Below are 19,557 nucleotides of genomic sequence, written 5' to 3'. Positions count from 1 at the left end.
CACGCCAACGCCGTCCCCGCCTCGCGACTCGATCCCCGAAGAGGCTGAGACGGGTGAGGCGGCACCTTCGGAGCGGGTGAGCCGCGCCCCGTCGACGGCGCGCCCGCCGTCTGAGGATCCGTTCGAGGGAATGGACGACGACGAGATCTTTCGCCTTGCCACGCGTCCACCCGGTGATGAGAGCGACTGGGGCCTGCCACCTGAGGTCGACGGCGCCGCCGATCCACGGCTGCAGGTGCGCTGATCGGCGCCGTACGCTAATGACAGGGCAAGGTGACTCAGTTCCTCCGCCTCAAGCAGCAGGGGCAGCACATCAACACGAGTCTGATGCAAAGCTCCAGCTTTGCCAATCCCACGATCTACGCCAAACTCGTGCGTCTGCGCGGGCCCGCAGCATGACGGCGGAACTGACGTCAGGTCGAGTTCGTTGATATTGATGAGCGGGCCACCGCTGTACCTGGCGGTGGGTGGATCACCCGGCGGGGCCTTGAGGCCGAGGTGTCTCGGTATGGGCCGAAGGCATTGCAGGCGCAACAAAATGAGATGGCAGAGGCTGCGAAGCGCGCTCAGGAGGGACGAAGGCGGGAAATTGCGTTCACATCGTCCGGTAGTGGACGTGAGCGCGAGCGCGAGAGGGACAGGGACAGGGATGACCGCAGGCGTGAGAGGGATAGGCGGGATATGGGGGGCTTGCACCGTCCAAGGCATGGATGGGAGGGTGGTTGTCGCGAACGTGATCGAAGGTGAAGTTACAGCCCACATTTTGATGCACGAGATGCTATGTCCAGTAGTAGAAGACGAGGCTGAGTTGACATGTGCTCTGAACGATTGTACTCCCAACTCCTAACAAATCGTGCATCACATCATGACAAGCCTATCCAAGGCACTTCGACACGACGTATGTATCTAGATGGTGCGGGCAGCGCCGCTGGCGCCGCTTCACCGCTGGGGTATGTGCACAAACGCATTGTCCGTTATATGCTATCGTTTCTATGGAGCATGCAGAGAATGCGTGAGGGGTGAATGTTGCCCCGGCAGTCGTTGCTCGTGAGGGGAAAGCTGAGGTCGTGAAATGAATGCCACTAGGGCGAGGGCAGGGACGGGAGCGAGAACGGCTTAGATCGAGCCGTTGAAAGGAGCGCCCTTGGGCGCCCAGTTGAGCGCGACCTTGAAGATAACGGGCACGACAATCATAGCGATGAAGATTGCCTGGATGAGGAAGTACACGATGGTATCTGCCGTTAGAACGGGGTCTCGCATACGAGTACTCACACTTGAACACAATCTTGCGGCGCTGCTTGCGCTGACGCAGGGAGTAGATCGGCGGGCGAATTTGCTGGCTAGGCGAGAGCCAGAACAGCATGGTTGCATGTAGCCGGTCGAAGAAGGGAATGAGCATCGGGAAGGTGAGAAGAAGGAGAAGCAGGTGGCAGGTGATGAAGTCCGCCGCATACAAGCCCATCTCAATCGTCTTGACGATGAATTCACGGGCTGGCTGGCTGAGGGCGTGCGAGCCGAGGCCCCGGTTGAACCAGACACCAGTCCACCAGGCGCGGTTGGTCTCGTCGTGCTTGAACTCGCGAGAGAGGAAAACGGCGATGAGGATCTTGAAGATACAACGTTGCACCGCAACAACGGTGACGACGCCGAGTACGGTGCGCGCCGCGTTCCAACGCTCCAGGTACCACAGGAACTCGAAGAACGCGACCATGCCCACAACCGCACCCAGGTGGGCAATGGCTGCCATGGTCGCACCAAACTGAGTGGTGCACGAGTTGATGCACGGGCCGAGGAAGACCGAGACCAGGAAGAGGACGAGCAGCAAGGCCATGTTGAAGACGATTGGGCCAACGGCGACGACCGCAATGCGGAGGAGCGCCGGCACCTGAACAGTGTTGCCCTCGTAAATGTTACCTGGGAACGACTGAACGAACAGGTAGCAGATGACAAAGATGACCGCGAGGGCCAGAGGGCCTAGAATCTCGCCAACGATGATCGCACGCCATGGGGCACGGGGCATGTCGCTAGACAGCTTCTCGGAAGGAAGACCAAGTCGCTTGCGCTTGAAACCAGTGATGCGCGTACGCGACAGACGGCAGTAGCCGACCCACGAGTTGGCGTGGGTGCGCGAGTTACCACGCGACATCCAGCGAAGGAACTCGCGGTAGTCGATGATGAAGTCGGTGTAAGAGAACTGGTGAGGGTTGAAGAGGAACGGCGCAATGCACAGACCAACGACCGTAATCCAGAAGTAGATCAGGTGCGGGACCCAGACCGCAAGGGTGACGTAGAGCAGGAGGACAAGCGTACGCACACCAAGGTAGATGGACGGCCCGGCGAAACGCGAGTAGAGAATCGAGAACGAGATACGGGTGGTCGCAAAGCCACGGCCCGTGGCGATGTAGCGGGCGCCGCCGAAGGTGAGGTCGTTGATGATCGAGTGCATGTAGATTTGTGTCGAGAAGACCTCGAAGACGGGCGACAGTGACATGAAGTGCTTTGCGAGACGGACGATGGCACGACCGGTTCCACGCTCGGTGAGCTCCTGGACGAAGAGGGGCACGAAAGCAATCCAAAACACGATGAGGATCGAGATAATGCAACGCTTGATCCAGCGGAAGACGGGCTGCAGGTTGTAGCATCCGGGAGGAAGCGGGTTCTTGCCGACCTCGTTGTAGGTGCAGACGGCGATGGACTGGTTGAGCGAGCCGAGGAACACAAGAGTGAGCATGAACACCTGGACCGACATCATGACGAGAATGTTGTTGATGTGGAAACCGGGGTGGCCGTAGTAGAACGTGAGGAAGCGGTCCATCGGAAGCTGGGTGCCGAGGTAATAGTACTCGCGGGAGAGCATTTGCTCGCCCATACCAGTGCCGATCTTAGTCTGGAAGTTGAGAATCGTGCCGAAGCCGAGGTCACGGCCCTTGCCGCACTGGTAGTACTCCGAGTGCTTGATGCGCCCGCCGCGACCGAAAGCGTTCATACCAGCGTAGATGTCCTCGTTCAGGTGAAGACCCTTCTGTGCTTTGGAGACACCTCCACGTGTGTTCATGAAGATGGCGTTGAGGAAGTCAGGGTGACCGTAGTGGAGCTTGCCGCCAATGAACGACAGCGAACGAGCTGCGAGGGTACCGAAGGTCTGCTCCTTGCCAGCGGCGATGTCACCAAGAATGCCGATGTTCTCTGAGAAAATGTACTCGCGAGCACCGACGATAGCGACAGGGAACTTCTTGAAGTCCTTGTGACCCTGGGACGCGTACGGCGACTGCTGCGAGACCTGGAACTCCTCAAACTCGCCAAGGACGTTACGAATTTTGAGGCACTCCTCGAGGTAGTTGTCCTGGTTGGCGTCGATGAGCTGGAGGTACTCGCCACGATAGAAGATGATGGCATGGTTCTGGTTGTCCGACTTGCCGTCACCAAGAATGGGGTTACCAGGAAGCTCAATGCGGAACTTGGGGCGACGACGACCGTTAGGCAGGATCTCAGAGTGACCGTCGATGAGTGCCGAAAAGATGCGCGCCTCGCCACCGTCCTTACGGGATGGCTCCTCGTCGAGGTAGGCAATCTGAAGATCCGGGTACGCGCGAAGCAGGAACTCGGCGTTCTCATGCTCCTCCTTGTTGAACTTGGCGTAGCGCTGCATGGACACAACGAACTTGAACTTGCGACGCGCCATTCTCTCGAGCTCGCGCTCAAGGTGGTCGGTGTTGCCGCCGTACATCTGAACGACCTCAGGGTTCTCAACACGGTAGAGGAGCTTGATGGCCTTGGAGTAGTTCATGAAACCCGAAACAGTGCGGTAAAGGGTTTGGGCGCGGAGAGACGCCCAGATACGCGTGCGGAGAGTGTACTCAGGCGCCGCCGACTTGAAACCAACAGTGTAGAAGGGAATGTCGTCGGCGCGCTTGCTGTCGGCCTTCTCATCGCCAGCGAAGGGGTTAGACGGGTTGAACATGTTCGACTCCTCGGCAAGAATCTTGGTGTCTTTGACGAAGTTGTCCCACTCGATCGGGTGAAGCTGCTTGAGGTACTCGAGGAGAGTGACGCGGGTGTTCTGGTCCTCCTCGCGAATAATCTCACGAAGGGAGAGTAGGATCTTCTCCGAGTAGTGGGGAACAAGAACGGTGAAGGTTGGCATCGAGTCAACGGGAAGGGGTTCAGGGAGAGTCGTAGTGAGCGACTGAGCGAAGAATGAGATGCGGCGCTCAGCCTCCGAACCCTTGGGGAAGAACTCCATCTTCGACTTGCTGTCACCCTGCGAGATGAAGAAGGCGGGGGCACGCAGAGTACGCTTGCCGGGCTGGTCCGACGCAACCTGGTGGTACAGGAGTCGCTGGACGTGGTCGATCGAAAGCAGGTGCTCGCGGTACATCGAGATGATGACAGCATTCCAAACCTGAGAGACAAGCACCTTGGGCTTGTACTTTACCTCCATCTCGTTCGTGGCGAGAATCTTGGCATAGATGCGCTTGGGCAGGCGCGAGAAGATGTCGCGCCATGGAGTCCAAATGCTCATGCCGATAGCAAACGAGCGGGCGATCGAGAAGATCGTGTTCCAGATGACGTACCACAGGAAGGTGTCCAGGAAGAAGAGTGTAAGGTCCATGCAGAACATGACCGCCAGTGCAAACTTGGCTTGGTTCATGCAGAGCGCCCGGCCGAAGTACTTGTCGCTGCAGTTCTGAATGATCATGCCAGTCATGACGCCCACAGGGTCACGGAACGACAGAGAAAGGAAGAAGTACGACTCGGTAAACTTGCAGCCAAACACGAGGACCCAGAGGAGAATCGACGAGAGACGGCCGCCAAGAGACAGCGAGGGGTACGAGGCCGTGAAAGTCTGGTTTGCGAGATACTTGCGGTTCTTGCCGGCGACGCGGTCACCGAACATGCGGCCCGAGGGCACAACACCAAAGAGGATGGTGGCAACAACCGAGATGAAGAACTGCACAATGCCGAAGATAAGCGACAGGTTGCCGTCCTGGTTGAAGAAGCCAATGTAGATTGAAGGCGCGAGTGTGAGGAATAGCACGATGGCAAGGAACAGCAACCGGCGAGTCAGGTGGGCCGTGTTGTTCCAGCTGGTGGGGATGTAGCTAAACTCGGCAAGGGTGGCGAGAATCATAATGATGGTGGCGACGGCACCTCCAAGCGCCGTCATCGACCAAGACATCGGCGTCGTGGGTCTTTGCGAGTTCGGACGCGAGTAGATCTTCGGGGCATTGTAGGCAGTGAAGAACCAAAAGACAGAAATGTGAAGGACCCAAATGCGGTTGAAGTTTACCAGAAGGTGGACGAAGGAGCGCTTCTCGAGGTAGGTCTTGAAGAGCACCTTGGTCCAGTCGATTCGGTCGAACTTCAGGAAGCGGTGTGAGGGGGGAAGGTCGACGAGGCGTGTGTTGTCAGTGAGGCGAATACGTCCGATGCCTTCTGGGTACCAGAACAACTGGTTGACGTCGTCGTAACCAATGATCTTGTCGTGGTCACGCTCGCGACGCAGGAACTTGCCATCGACAACCTCGTAGCCCTGGTCACGCAAGAAGTTGTAGAGAGGCTTCACTACGGCGCGAAGGTAGAGTCCTTCGGGCACAGCGTCCATGCGGTTCTGGCACTCTGGCGAGCGGTAGTAGTCGTCCGCGCACTTGAAAATGAAGCACAAGCACTCGGGCATGAAGCGGACCTGAGCTGCTTCGCCCCAGCAGAGCAGGTAGAGTGCGACTTGGCGGAGACGGTCATACTGGCTCATGTTGTTCATGGCAGTGCGCCAGCGGTTTGTGGCCGACTCGAGCGACTTGCCCTGAGCTGAACCCGCAGCCGCGTTTTTGTTCTTGCGCGCAACAGAGCGTACACGAGCCAACCCGGGGTTGTTGACGGCACCAATAGCGTCATCCAGGTCGAGCTGCGCCGCGAAATACCATTTACGATAGTTGGCATGCTCTCCACCGATATAGTCGGCGTGAAGCGTCAGGAGGGCCTGGTTGGGCGACATGCGCGAAGAACGCGAGTCAAGCTGGATCATGAGGAAATCAAAGATGTTGCGGCAGGAGTCCTTCTGGAAACCGAATTTATTCTGGAGGTCGATGAGAACGTCTTCGATCTCCTCCTTGGAGAGAGGAATGTTATGGTCGAGGGACCATCCCGGCTGTGAAATGTTAGATCTCTCGATTGAACTGTGCGTGGGAGTGATTGACTTACGTATGGCTCGCGAGTGCGGTGGCCGTCCTTGCTCTCGGTGTACGTGGGCGTGGACGCGCGGGAAGGGTACCCCTGCTGACCGTAATGAGACTGCTCGGAAGCGGGGTAGTTTTGGTCTGCGGAATTAGGCGGCGTCGCGTGCACGAGGAGCATGACTGAAACTTACCACCGTTGCCACTCCAGCCGCTCTCACTGGCCCAGGTGTCGCGGGCCATGCCGCCACCCTCGTATCGGGCGCCCATGTCGGACTCGTTGTCATTGTAGTACGAATACTGACCGCCAGGGCTGGGAACGCCGGGCTGCCCATCGTATGCGAGGGCGGGGGGAGGGGTGTTAAATGGGTCGCCGGCAGGGGCTTGCGAGTATTCGGATGGCTGTTGGCCACCTTGACCATAGGGGTTGGACATGATGCTGCAAGCAATCTGTCAGCACCCAGAATGCGATGAAAAGAGGAAGGAGTCGTGGATAGATCAGAGTGACAAGAAAGGAGCATGAGAGGATGGTTAGGGCGGAGAACGTGGGAGGGGCTGGGGAGGGCAAGTCGGCGGCTGAGCTGCTTGCGCTGTCATTGCCCGCACACATGACGCTGGAAGGATCGCACAAGCGGCGTCGCTGCGCAGGTGCGCGATGACAACAAGTGTATCGGGCGCAGCCGTGATGCAAGCCACTCCCAAGTACGCGACTGATCCCTGGAGGAAGACGACGCCTTTCACGTGGAGCAGACAGCCGACCTTGTTGTGCCGTTGTTTGACGACGGCGAGGAGATGCATAGAGCCGATGCTGCCGCCGTTCTGCGACCCCAAGTCTGGCAGCATACGCTGGCTCCAACTTTGGTCCAGATGGCGCGTCACACTCAGTGACGTGCCACTGTTGGGCATCCGTCACCCGAAACTGGGAACACCATGGTGAACGGCCTGCCGCTACCACCATAGTGCGAACCTCTTTACCTCCTCCACTGACACTTGCTGAATGAACTTACCTACAATGTCTGTGCCGAGCTTGAAATTACGGCTATGCGCAGAAGTTGGGGCCTCGTCGCCTAAGATGAGTCAAAGTCGACGTAGTGTGAGGCGTTTCAAAAAGCGAGACGTGGCGTGGTGGAGATTGAGAGACAGAAGAGGGGATCAATTGTTCAAGGCAATGTTGTTGCCGGGGTTGAGGGAGGTCGTGATGAAGTGGAGAGTGAAAGTGAGGGAAGAGAATGAGGGAGTGGGGAGAAGAAGGTGGGGGGTGGGGCGAGGGGAGGGGGAGGCGATGGCGAGCGCGAGAGCGTGGTCGCCTGAGAGTTTGTGAGATGAACGATGGAGGACGTGTCGGGAAGTATGCAAGAGAGGAAGAGGGAGGGGATGGGGAGGAGGAGGATTGGAGGAGGAGTCGGGGGGATGTTGCCGACGAGGAAGTGGTGAAGGAGGAGGAGGAAACAGGAAAGGATGATGAGGAGCAAGCAGAGAGGCGATGGGTTGCTACGGTGGCTGCTGTGGTGCAGTGGTGGGGTGGATGCGATGGCCCAAGGCCGTTCTGTCCGCTTGTCGGCTTCACTGTACAGTGGGCGCAGTAATGCTCTTTGGATCTAACAAACGCGCAAGAGAGGCGCGAGAGGAACGGGGGGGGGGGGGGAACGGCGCAAGAACCCAGGGTGCGCAACGGGGCTGTGCGGCGCAGGGGGTGGAATATCTCAGGGCGCTGCGAAAAGTAACATGAAGGAGGGGACCGAGGCCGGGAGGGAGAGGCGCGGTGACCTCTTGGACCTCTGGCAGCTGGCCATCTGCTGATCTGCTGCCGTCTCCTGTGCCCTCCTCTGGCCCCCCCCCTCAAACAAATACCCTGATGTACCATTCTAAACCCCCAGACCCTCCTCTCCATCTCTCCACCTCGCCCAAGCCTCATGCGACGCGAGCCTTGGCGTGGTTCCCTTGCATGGCGCGCATGCCCTGCATCTCAGACCCAGCTACTGTACAGTGTCTCAACGGATCAACGTCATTCATTACACACTATTGCAACATGGCTCTAATGGCTCTCCCGCAGTTCTATATCTCTTGATAGTCATCAGCCAAGACATTTTCGCTGAAAATCATTCAGGACCATGTGCCATACGCAAGACGTTCACCTCAGCCCGCTCATTCTGCCCTCCTGATCGCACATATGCACGCCAACGACTGTCGATTCCATACTCTATAGCTCATGTCATGTACAGTGTACGTCTTGTGTTAATGTGAGAAATACCCAGCGCCCTGTTTTCAGGCTTCAGGTGCGACGTGGCTCTGTGGCTGCAGATGGAACTCGACTGCCGCAAACAATTCGAAACTTCGATACTGACGAGCGCGCAGGCCAGGCGCGTCGGACGCGTCTGGGCCTGCACACCCCCTTAGGAGCGAACTGCATTGAATAGGTAGGTAGGGGAAAATGAACCTCCTCATCGGTTCCATTCGGCATCGTCTTGCGTCTCTCGAGCCTCGCCTTGCATTCTAGGATGTAGATGTGTAGAAGCACTTTCAAGGTAAGGAATTCATACAAGCCCGAGGATAATCCGATCTGCGGCACAACTGTGCTGCGTAGGTCGCCAGATCGCCAATCTACCGTCCATCAGTCCGTCTGTGCTCTACTCGCAAGTGGCATCAGTCGACACCGCAGGGCAGCGCCGTTAGGCTTGCAGCGGGGCTAGCGGGTCCGATGCTCCCACCGATTTTAGTGCCACAAGCCACAGCGCTGCTGAGAGGCGCAGTCTGCCAGACAGCTGCACAGCTGATGGCATAAACATGATTTCAATCATGGGCTACTGGACAACCGCAAACAATATCTTGGAACGCGTGATTTATTAAGATAACGTGGACAGACCGCCCAGCATAGGGCCAGGGTCTTGTTTGACTGGGCGTGGACGTCGGGTGATGACCCGTCTTGAAATCCCCTCTTTTGATATGATATATGTACGGCGTTCGGCCCGCGACACGTGTCTGACACATGGCTCAGAAATAAAGGCACGTGACCCCGGGCAAGCTTTCCCACGGCCGCACCCGCCGATCATGCCCAACATCACAACAATGTCGAGTCCACCCTCCACAGTCTGCAGCTATCATCAACCTCAACCACTGCCGCCTTCCCACAAGCGTTTTTGCTAATTATGGCGCTTGCAGAGGCCTTGTCTGTATGGGACCTCCCTACAACATCCTTAGATGGAGCGCGGCGGTATCAGCAAGTAGGCACGGTATGCTCCAGTCGGTGAACCCCGCTGACGCGCAGGCGCAGGACATCGCACGAGCGTACATCTTCCCCCAGGACATCCGCGGCGCAGGCAAGAGCAGTGCGTTGCTCTTTTGACTACAACTGACACACAGAGGTCGACACGAAAGAGGTAGTAGCTGCGTTCACCGTGCTTCGCGCCTCTGGGTGCCTGTACCAGTTGCACATCGACTTCATTGGTGGGGTAGGCAACAGCCATCACTGATCGCAGACGCCGTGGAGACGAACTTTCGCTATGTCCAGGACGACATGGCACGGTACTGGGTTGCCATTGAGGTGGGCCTCCCAACAGTCGGTCGAGCTCACTTCAGCAAACAATTGCCGTTGAAGCACACGACCAGACACAGTCGGTCATGACCGAGCTGTTCTCGAGAATCGCGACGTGGCAGAGAAGATGGGCCAGACCATTGCACATGTTTGAAGAGTGAGTGTCCCTTCCTTTTGGCACTGCGCGTGGTACAAGCTGTCCAGCTCCCTGGATAATCTTGCGTTGTTGTGGCTGAGCCTGCGTCTGCTCTAGGCCGAGTCGCACGAGCTCGACCTGGGGCGTATAGCGCCAGTCACGCGGCCTCGTAACAAGCTTGTTCTTGCTCCCAGGAGCTTCTCCTTCCCAGCATTCTGACTGACACCCAGCGACAGCATCTTGCGGCAGTTCAACTCTCAGTTCCACAGACTACTGTACGCCGCCTTTCCCTCCTCCTTCCAGGACTGCCTTTTCCACTATCTCTCGTACTCCCTCGAGGCCGCTGGCGCCCGTGATGACGATGGCGGTGGCAAGCATACCTACCCTTCACAGCACCTCCTTGGCCTCAACGTCGTGCACAGATACGCGACGACGCTCATGCGCGTAGCGTTCGATGAGATCGAGAGGATTACCTCCGAGGAGGCGGCGGAGGGCCTGACAGAACGACGTTTGACGCGGGCACGGCAACGCGTATCATCTAGTCTAAGTCACTGGATGTCGGCGATATTCCAAGGCAATGAAGCGCTTCTGCGCTCCATCTACTCACGATTTGATTACCATTTGTGTAAATCATTCTTTGACATACGGTGAGTCACAATCCTTCACTCATTCTGATAACAGAACCAACGAGCTCTTTGACATCATCGTTGACTTTCCCGACTCTATGGCAGCGCTCGAAGATCTCAAAGTAAGCGTGTGAACTGCCTCGAGCTGACGACGGAGGACTGCCTGTTCAAAATTGACCAGCGAGATCAGATCGTGGAGAAGTTGTGTGCGGCGTGAGTCCAGTCGCCAGTGGTCCCTGACAGAAGCAATGTCAAGCGTCTCCTCCACCCTGGCGCAGAAACCAAGGATGTTATATCGCAATATATCAGCACGATACGCTGCCTGCGCATCATCGACCCCGTTGGCGTCTTGTTGCACAAGGTTGCAGAACCCATTCGTCGTCACCTGCGCGATCGCCCGGATACAATTCGCTGCATTGTGACATCTCTTATAGAGGGCGAGGAACTACAGGACGAGAATGACCCCTCATCCGTCGCGCCATGGGCCGCTAGCAACGACAACACCGTGGAAGACTTCTCTGACCCCAAGTGGGAACCAGAACCCAACGACGCTGCGCCAGGTACATAGATCACTTAACAACGGCGTCGCTGACATCAAAGAGTTCCGAACCGGTCGCAACTCAGACATTGTCGGCACACTAGTCAGCATTTACGAGACGCGCGAGGCAATTGTCACAGAATTGCAGAACTACCTCGCTCAACGACTGCTGGTCGTTGAGGATTACGATGCAGTGAAGGAGGTGAGCTGGAATTTGTTCCTCCCTGCTGACCGTCTTAGGTCCGTACGATAGAGCTACTAAAGGTTCGCTTTGGCGAGGAAGCCCTGCACGTCTGCGATGTCATGCTCAAGGACATGAGCGATTCGAAGCGCATCAACGACCATATCCACGGGGAGATTCAGGTTAGTCGATTGCCCAACGCCACCCTCGTACAATCGCTGACAACTGCAGACCGTCGTCAACCCTCTGATTATCTCGCGGATGTTTTGGCCCGAAATCGCGCCATCATCTTTGCGCCTCACGCCGAAACTGGTGGCGGCCGAGCAGAGGTTCGAGGCCGCGTTCCACCACTTCAAACCTGATAAACACCTGCGATGGCTGCAAGAACAAGGATCGGCGACAATCACAATTGAGTTGGAGGACAGGACGATTACAGTGGACGTCACCCCATTGCAAGCTGCTGTCGCTGAGCTGTTTGAGTCTCAGGAAACCTGGACTGAGGATGGTCTCGCTAAGAAGCTTGGGGTTGAGGTCGTTCTCGTTCGCGGCGCTTTGGCGGTGTGGGCTGGGCATGGCTTGGTCAAGAATGAGGACGACGGATCATGGCGTGTCCTTGAGGTTCTGGAATCGGGTGGCGATCAACGTGGTGAGTCACCGGCGCCATGATCTTGCTTGCCTCAGTCGGACTCGCTGTTAGGGGCTCAGAATGGCTAACCTCCCAGTGCCTGTCGCCGAGACGCGCTCCGCATTCCAGAATACCGACACGGCGAGTTTCCGGGAGAAGGGTAACATGATACTGGGAGTAAGTGTTTGCCTCATGTCTCACGCTGATATCCTAGTATATCCGCGGCATTCTCGCCGACCTCGGTCCTCAGAGTGTGCCTTCGCTGCACCGCACGCTCTCTCATACCAAGGCGTATGACATGACGATGGCCGAGCTCGCGCATTTGATGGCGGCGGCCAAGGGGGCGGGGCGCTTGACAGAGCGCCGTGATGGCAAGTGGGTTTTACCCGAGTGATGGATAAACGGCAGTTTACTGGGGTTTCTCCAGCAACTGATAGCAGCTGGAGCGGGTTGCCGGCGGAATGGTGAAAGCTGGATTGGTTGGGGTAGAAGTTTATGCATCAGTCGGAGTGACAAAGACAAAGGAGAGAGCGGATGCGTATGGGCGGGCAGAAGTCGCGACAAGGCCTTGGTTGCTTGCTTGCAGGCTGGATTTTGTTTGGTTGGGTGATTTGTGGGAGCCCCACTGATCCACTGACCAGCACGACCAGGGTCTGCATCAGTCGTCATCTCACTCATTCCACTCTCCGACACTCCGCAACCTTCCTGCCCCTCCGACGACCCGATTATCCATCCTCTTTCCTCTCTCCACACATCTCGCACCGGGCTTTAGGCTCGACGGTCGACTTAGCCTCTTGTCCTCGCTGTCATCTCCTCTTCCTCCTCCTCTTCCATCACATCCTCATCGGTTCCCACCGGCATTGCCATCTTCTTGCCCCGCACACTCCTAGCGCCTCCGCCCACCTTCCGCCCCACATATCGGCAGGTGACCGCGCTCCCTTCCTCCCCTACGCCTTGCTCACTCTTCACCTCTTCTCGTTCTCGTACTTGCGTCGCCTGATCACTCACTCACAATGACGTCTCCTATCGACGGCTCGCGCATGCTGCCAACACTGGCAGCTCGCGCCTCCTTCTCCCCTGCGCCCATCACCTCCGCTGCCGCCGTCAAGAACAACGACAGGGAAGAGCGCCGCGCTGGCAGACTCGCGCTGGGTCGCCGCATCTCTGCCGACTTCTCCGCCGAGCCTCTCCGCGCCCCACGCTTGCCCCGCAGCACCGCGCCCCCTGCTCCCTCCTCAGGCGCGGCGTCAGAACGTACGCCCCTTCTCTCGGCTCCATCAACGGGGGTCGTTGCGCCGAGCTATGCCGCGAACGGTGCAAACGGGAATAGAGATAACGACGCCGAGTGCGCGCATGACGCGGTGGCCGCGCGCCGCGCCAGTGCTGCCAGCACCAAGGGCCGCTTCCATGGCCTTCCCGGCATGAATCGGCCCGCGACGGTGTGGAATGAGTTCAACGTCCTCATTGCATCTAGCATCCCGCTGAGCGCGGGGCTTATGCTTGAGAATGCACTCAACACCATCAACATTCTTGTGTGCGGCAGACTCGGCGCATCGGAGCTCGCCGTAGCCGGTAACTCGAGTCTGCTCGTCATGGTTACTGGTAAGTGGATTGTGTGACTCCCTGGAGAGTGGCTGACGCCGTCCTCACCTTCCCCCGCCATTCACGCTCTTGAACACATAGGTTACCCGATCCCGCTTGCCATTGCTGCGGCCTTCACCACTCTTTCGGCTCCCCTGTACGCTCAGCCTGATGCGCGCCATCACATCGGCCATTGGCTCCAGCGCGCCATTCTGCTTTCGCTCGTCTTGTCTTTCCCAGTCATGCTGTTCTGGTGGTTCATTTCGCCTCTCCTCCTTGCTCTCAAGCAGCCACCCGAGCTCGTTGCGGGCATGAAGTGGTTAGTCACCGGCCACTCGAACTCCAGGAACTGAAGAGTCTGACGATCAGGTACCTTCGTGCAGCAACGCTCGTACTCCCAGCCCTGGGCCTCGTCGAGTCTATGAAGTCGTACCTGCAGGTGCAGGGTGGGTTGGCTTGTGACGACGCGACAGCTGACAGCAGGCATCATGACACCGCCTCCACTCATCCTGCTCTGCCTTCTTCCCGTGCACGCTGGTATTGCCATCTACCTGGTCCATTACACCTCCCTCGGCGCACCAGGGGCCGCTCTTGCAACCGCGGCAACACTTTGGATCGCTGGCATCCTCCTCGTCGTTCTTGCGCTCCATACCCGCGCTCGCGAGTGCTGGGACGGCCTTTCGAAGAAGGCTTTCGCGGACCTGAGCACTGTCATCTGGCTTGCGATCCCTGGCGCCCTTGTAGGTGGCTCTATCACCTCCTGAGCTGACTACAGATGTTTGGCTCGGAGCTGTGGGCATTTGAAATCATCGCTCTTCTCGCTGGCCGACTTGGCAAGGTCGCTGTCGCAGCGCAGGCGGTCATCTCAACTTTGGACAACATCGTGGCCATGGTGTAAGATGGAAGCGGCAAACCTAGCTGACATTAGCCCATACGCCATCTCAATCGGCATCGCGAACCGCGTCGGCAACCTTCTTGGGCACGGATCGCGCGGCATCCCGCGCGCGCGCAAGTCTGTGCTTGCTGGTCTGTGCCTCGAGGTGCTGGTGGCGGGCTCGACGGGTCTCGCGGTTTTGATTTTCCGGAATAAGATTGCCGGCATTTTCACGGACGACAAGAAGGTTGCGCGGGAGGCAGCCGAGGCGGCCGTCTTCGTCGCCTCGTACCAAGTCTTTGACGGACTGCAGAATGTTGGGGCGGCGTGCCTTCGCGCTTTCGGTCGCCAGAACATTGGCTCGCTCATCCACTTTGTGGGCTACTACATAATTGGCCTGCCGATCGGCGCTTGGCTTGGGCTTGGTCCTCCTCACTGGGGCCTGAGTGGACTGTGGGCCGGCGCGGCGCTCTCTCTCGCGTGTACTAGCGCCGCCGAGATTGCCTTCGCTGCGACAATCAAGTGGGAGGCCGAGGTCGAGCGTGTGCAGCTTCGCGAGGAGGACATGAGTGATTCGGACGACAGTGAAGACGCGTAAGGATTCTGGTCTGCAATTTTATAGGGATCAGTAGGTCCGCGCACATCTCACAAGTCATAGCACGGCGGAGACGCGTCTCGCCTGTTCACCGTTCACTGTGTTTCTTCGCACAGGCTTACGTCGTGTACACGTATGCAAAGGTGTCGCGTCATCGGCAGAGGCTGGCGAGTGTGGTAGTCATTGAGCGTTCGACTGACCACTTGGTCTCAGATATCGGACCTCTAATAAGCGGCTGAAGCAGTCCCATGCCGTGAGTTTGACCCAGCCCAGAGCCAAAACCCTGAGGGCGCAATGCGCCCATCGAGCACACGGGCCTTCGATGAAGGGGTTTTGTCGATTAGAATAAACAGGAGAACTCATGACAAAGTCAAGAAATCGTCTCGAATTCCAAAAACTACGACACCCGGGATTCCCATGTGGTCCCCCACCATGGTACTAACCGAGCGGTACTGAGCTTGACTTCGCAGATCGGACGGGATGCGGTATTTTCTCAGTCCTATGGCCGTAGATAGTAGAGGGGTTTTTTATCGAGCTATGAGCTGAGTGCACCGGTCTGGACGAACGGGGGCGTGATGGACTGCGCCCCACTTGTGTGTGCGTGGTGAATGGAACGCGCATTGCTGACAGCACTCGGGTGCTCGGTGATTTTACTTAGTCACCGAACTCTCCGAAACGTCGTCCATGACTGACGAGGTTGTTCATGTCCTCGCCAACGACCCGCTGGAGCTCTATACATAGTGCTCAATACAACAACCCCCTCGCTCCGTCCGCGCCTACTTCCCGACACCCGGCAAGTCGGTATAGTCCTCCCCCGGCGGAAAGCGCTTACCATCAGGTCCTCCCGCTCCACTCCGCTCCACTCCGCGCCTCACTCACAACCCAGACATAGTAGTCTTTCATCTTGAGCCCCTCGACCTCGGTCGCGCCGTTGAACGTCATGCGCGCAATAAACGGCACATTGACGAACTGCCCGTCCGCCGCGCGCGTAAAGTCGTTGTCGCCGATCACGTAGGCGACGTCCGGCTGCGGACACCAGATGTGGAACCAGCGGTGCACCTGGTTCGCGCCGCGGTGTTTGAAGCTCCACTCGCGCCCCTTCCGGATCAGGTCGTGTCCCTGCCGCGCGCCAAGCACGTTGAAGGTCGCATCCGCTTCGAACTGCGCCAGGTACGCGTCGTGGTCCGCGGCGTCGGTGATCTTGTAGAAGCGGTCGATCCACGCCGCGATGTGCGGCGGCACGTCCGGGTCGACTTTCATGGCGTGGTGGGAGAGGGTATGGGACTGGGTCTAGGAGAGAAGGGGGGGATATATGTGAGAGATGAGTACAGCAGCGTAAGCTGACGCTGGGGTAATGTTGCGGCATGTGACTTGCCATCTGCCATCTGGAGAAGGCCGAGGAATGCTGACATCCGCCTCGCTGACCTTATCGCGGATGCCGGGTTTCGGGATGCTCAACGGCACCGAGAGGACGGCACCGAGAGGACGGCACCAAGAGGACGGCACCGAGAGGACGGTACCGAGGAGACAGCTGGCACAGGTGGCAACTCCGCACAGCAGGCGCGCATGTCGCCGAGACTCCTCGGGCTGCGTACTACCGAGTGGGAGTATGTAAGGGAGGCGAAGCGGCCGACGACCCCCACCCAGCACGATGGCAAGCCAGGAGCAGGTCGTCGCCCCCGGCGTGCCCGCCTCAGCGGTGTCTCTCATCGACACGTTCTACCGGGTCTCAGACCTGCCCACGGACGACGAGTACATGGCCTGCTTCGCGCCCGACGCCGTGTTCAACATCATGAAGGAGCGGGTGGGGCACGACGAGATCTTGCAGAGCCGCAAGTGGGGCAAGACGACGCGCACGGGCCAGGTGCATCGCTGGAGCCACATTTGGACAACGGGGCCCGACGTGTACTATGTCCTCGGGGACATCGACTTTGACCGCACCGCCGACGGCGCGCAGGTGCGCCGCAACCCGTGGATCGGGCGGTTCGTCACTACGGGCGGGGAGAAGCCGCTCATCAAGGACTACTATGTTTGGGTTGTGAGTGGATGGGAGGAGCGGCCAGAGCAGGCGAGTGGGGGCTAATAGCAGCGCTTTCCCTCCATGCAGGGGGATGTGGCGGACCCGTATGTCATCGACAACCGGACGAGGGTGTAGGCGAATGTGGCGGACCCGTATGTCATCGACAACCGGACGAGGGTGTAGGCGAATGTGGCGGGGGGACGACAAATGGGGTATGTACACTGTATGAGGGTGTACCGTCGACAAGTTGCTATTCGCGCCGAACGCGCACTCTCCTCTCGCCTTTGAGCTACCGTGCAGTTGCCATAATCGTTGTTGCGATGTCAATCTCTGCAGCGTCCTTGCCACCTGCAACTTCATGGGGACCCCGCATCTTATTCAGCCCGCCCCGTTTCTTCGATCTACATGGCGGTGGAGGTCAAACATTTTCGAACCTCCACCTCCCACCACCACTAACCACACAACCATGCCGCTGTACAAGATCACGTCGCGCCGCCTGGCGCGCAAGGAGCGCGAGGAGGAGCTGGGCATTTCGGATCTCCGCGCCGAGATGGGCGTCGTGAGCGACAGCGACGAGAGCGACTCGGATGACTCGGACGATGATGAGGAAGATGAGGACGATGTTGAGGAAGACGATGACGAGGACGCGGAAGGCGAAGGAGACGATTCTGGAAACGAAGACAGCGAGGAGGGATCTGAGGAGCCAAGTGAGTGAATTACTTGGCGGCGCTGATGCCAGGCTCTAAGCGCAAGCGTGCGGACTCGGACTCGGACTCAGACTCTGAAGACGCCGACGAGGGCGCCGACGAGGTCGAGCAGCCCGCCTCGGGCTTCCCCATTCCAGTGGAGGAGATCGCCGAGCAGCCGCTGTACGGGATCGCGGAGACCGACTTCCCCGTGTGCTGCGTCCTCTGTCCCGAGCGGGTAATGAAGAACGCGCACATGGCCGAGGAGCATCTGGGGAGTGCCGTGAGTCTGGTTGCCGAGTCACAAGGAGGTAGCTGATTTCAGGCGCACACGCGCGCACTCAAGCGCTGGGAGCGGCATATTGCCGCGCACCCGCCCGCGCCGGGGGCGGATCCGCGCGAGGTTGTCGATGAGATCATGGAGGCGTTGAAGGGGGAGAAGGCGGGGAAGAAGGCCAGGCGGGAAAAGCGGGCTGCAGAGGCTGCTGCTGGGGAGGAGGAGGCGGAGGAGGCGGATGAGGTGGAAGCTGAAACGGACAAGGCGAAGGGCAAGGAGGCAGCTAAGAAGGAGGGCAAGAGGGGCAAGGAAGGCAAGGCCGAGAGCCAAGGCAGGAACAAGCCTGACGCGCCGAAACTCAACCGCCGCCAGCGCCGCGAGCTCGAGCGTGCGCAGAAGGGCAAGCCCGTGCCTCAGCCGGTGGGGAAGCAGAGTGCGGCTGCCGCGCGGCGGGCGGCGCAGCGCGAGGCGCGTTTGCGGAGGCAGAGCGAGGGCAGCGGGCGCGCCGAGCGACGGGCGGAGGACCAGGCGGCCAAGAAGGACACCAAGGGGGAGAAGCGGGACAAGAAGCGCGCGCGCAAGAGTGTTCCGTAGACTGTTGATGCCACGACTTGTACGCTACAGCCAGTCAGGACATCGACAGACTACTGCATTGCTTATCTATATCAGGTCACGGCTCGGCGTGCGGTCGCTCCGCGCCGCGCCTAGTAGCCCACACTCTTGAGGTAGTCGGCGAGCTTGGTCACGATGAGGTTGGCGTCGCCCGCCGGCGTGCCGTCGTACTGCTGTCAGCGTACTCTGGGAGCAACCCACCTCGGCGACGAGGATGGCCTGGGTCGTGGGGATGATGAACACGCCACGCTCGCCTTTCCGTCCAATGACCTCGTCCGTGTTGGCCTGGATCGTCATGAACTTGAACCCGCCGAGGGTGATGCCGTTGGCTGGGGTCAGCGAGTGGAGGGTGCAGGGTCCGGCCAAGGCTGAGGTAGAGCACGAGCCCGGAGCGAGGGGTTGGTGCGGCTCTGAAAGCGAGCGGATCTGGCTCTCTCAGACCTCACGTGTGCCCCACGCTCTCGTGCTCGCCCCCTCGCTTCGCCTCGTACTCACCACGGACGGAGTCGGGGTCGGTGAACGCCGTGTGGGTGACGAAGTCCTGCTCGGCCTGCGAGAGCTGGTGTGAGCGCTGTGCGACGGCCCGCCGGGGAGGACATCTGACACGACTCGACGCACGTTGTAGCCGGTCGAGGCGGCCCAGACACCGCCCTGCTTGCCGAGAATGGCAGCCTTGGTGATCTTCTGGGTCGCGAGGAGCTGGTCGTCGACGTAGGCTGATGTTGGACGGAGTGGCGCATGAAGTGGCGGGGCGGGCGGGTGCATGTTGCGCCGCGGGCAGAAGTGTCAGCATCGCGTGCGAACAGGTAGGAAGTAAGTGGGGGCGTATGACGGACGCAGCAGGGTCGGTTCCAGTGAAACAGATCAAGTCCGGCGTCGCGTTGCTCAGCGCGCGGCAGCTCTCTAGCCCGGAGCTGTACAGGCGACGGCAAAGTCACGTAGTGGAAGAAGAGGATACTCACACTGCCAGGACATGATTGTAGATTGTATGTAGAGGAGACTGGACAATTGAGGAAGGTGGCCGTGAGCAATGACACGCACGTCAGCCCTGGCAAGTGAAGGCGGCAGACAGGGAGCGGAGGTAAACCGCCGGCCCATGTA

The 19,557-nt window shown here is 58.9% G+C and overlaps 8 protein-coding genes across 8 annotated transcripts; 5 read left to right on the top strand and 3 right to left on the bottom strand.

The window, feature by feature from the left end:
• Window positions 1–130: 130 nt before the first annotated feature.
• COLE_02853 (uncharacterized protein) lies at window positions 131–747 on the top strand (the record flags this gene model as incomplete). Its single annotated transcript, XM_018423790.2, has 3 exons — window positions 131–235; window positions 268–372; window positions 418–747. The coding sequence occupies 3 exons, from the start codon at window positions 131–133 to the stop codon at window positions 745–747; spliced, it is 540 nt and encodes a 179-aa protein (XP_018277124.1).
• A 369-nt stretch (window positions 748–1,116) lies between these two features.
• Window positions 1,117–6,608, bottom strand: COLE_02852 (uncharacterized protein; the record flags this gene model as incomplete). Its single annotated transcript, XM_018420466.1, has 4 exons — window positions 1,117–1,235; window positions 1,273–6,148; window positions 6,202–6,317; window positions 6,371–6,608. 4 exons carry the CDS (start codon window positions 6,606–6,608, stop codon window positions 1,117–1,119), a joined length of 5,349 nt encoding a protein of 1,782 aa, XP_018277123.1.
• Window positions 6,609–9,319: 2,711 nt separating this feature from the next.
• Window positions 9,320–12,205, top strand: COLE_02851 (uncharacterized protein; the record flags this gene model as incomplete). The annotated part of the gene is made up of 14 exons (XM_018423789.2): window positions 9,320–9,403; window positions 9,439–9,499; window positions 9,534–9,617; window positions 9,650–9,714; window positions 9,750–9,862; window positions 10,072–10,488; window positions 10,523–10,589; window positions 10,625–10,680; window positions 10,714–11,027; window positions 11,068–11,207; window positions 11,246–11,368; window positions 11,418–11,832; window positions 11,909–11,988; window positions 12,026–12,205. The coding sequence occupies 14 exons, from the start codon at window positions 9,320–9,322 to the stop codon at window positions 12,203–12,205; spliced, it is 2,199 nt and encodes a 732-aa protein (XP_018277122.1).
• Window positions 12,206–12,824: 619 nt separating this feature from the next.
• On the top strand, window positions 12,825–14,864 carry COLE_02850 (uncharacterized protein; the record flags this gene model as incomplete). The annotated part of the gene is made up of 6 exons (XM_018423788.2): window positions 12,825–13,413; window positions 13,495–13,711; window positions 13,762–13,838; window positions 13,876–14,132; window positions 14,168–14,286; window positions 14,321–14,864. The coding sequence occupies 6 exons, from the start codon at window positions 12,825–12,827 to the stop codon at window positions 14,862–14,864; spliced, it is 1,803 nt and encodes a 600-aa protein (XP_018277121.1).
• Window positions 14,865–15,605: 741 nt separating this feature from the next.
• COLE_02849 (uncharacterized protein) lies at window positions 15,606–16,239 on the bottom strand (the record flags this gene model as incomplete). Its single annotated transcript, XM_018419547.2, has 2 exons — window positions 15,606–15,688; window positions 15,741–16,239. The coding sequence occupies 2 exons, from the start codon at window positions 16,237–16,239 to the stop codon at window positions 15,606–15,608; spliced, it is 582 nt and encodes a 193-aa protein (XP_018277120.1).
• Window positions 16,240–16,512: 273 nt separating this feature from the next.
• On the top strand, window positions 16,513–17,016 carry COLE_02848 (uncharacterized protein; the record flags this gene model as incomplete). The annotated part of the gene is made up of 2 exons (XM_018419545.2): window positions 16,513–16,899; window positions 16,951–17,016. The coding sequence occupies 2 exons, from the start codon at window positions 16,513–16,515 to the stop codon at window positions 17,014–17,016; spliced, it is 453 nt and encodes a 150-aa protein (XP_018277119.1).
• A 223-nt stretch (window positions 17,017–17,239) lies between these two features.
• COLE_02847 (uncharacterized protein) lies at window positions 17,240–18,438 on the top strand (the record flags this gene model as incomplete). Its single annotated transcript, XM_018419546.2, has 3 exons — window positions 17,240–17,588; window positions 17,621–17,850; window positions 17,893–18,438. 3 exons carry the CDS (start codon window positions 17,240–17,242, stop codon window positions 18,436–18,438), a joined length of 1,125 nt encoding a protein of 374 aa, XP_018277118.1.
• A 110-nt stretch (window positions 18,439–18,548) lies between these two features.
• COLE_02846 (uncharacterized protein) lies at window positions 18,549–19,221 on the bottom strand (the record flags this gene model as incomplete). Its single annotated transcript, XM_018423787.2, has 4 exons — window positions 18,549–18,626; window positions 18,658–18,785; window positions 18,952–19,015; window positions 19,075–19,221. 4 exons carry the CDS (start codon window positions 19,219–19,221, stop codon window positions 18,549–18,551), a joined length of 417 nt encoding a protein of 138 aa, XP_018277117.2.
• Between the last annotated feature and the right edge of the window lie 336 nt (window positions 19,222–19,557).

This window comes from Cutaneotrichosporon oleaginosum (genome assembly GCF_008065305.1).
Source record: "Cutaneotrichosporon oleaginosum strain ATCC 20508 chromosome Unknown ATCC20508_contig02, whole genome shotgun sequence".
Classification (NCBI taxonomy): domain Eukaryota; kingdom Fungi; phylum Basidiomycota; class Tremellomycetes; order Trichosporonales; family Trichosporonaceae; genus Cutaneotrichosporon; species Cutaneotrichosporon oleaginosum.
Note: the sequence above shows the minus strand (reverse complement) of the source record. Positions and strands in the feature narration are given on the sequence as shown.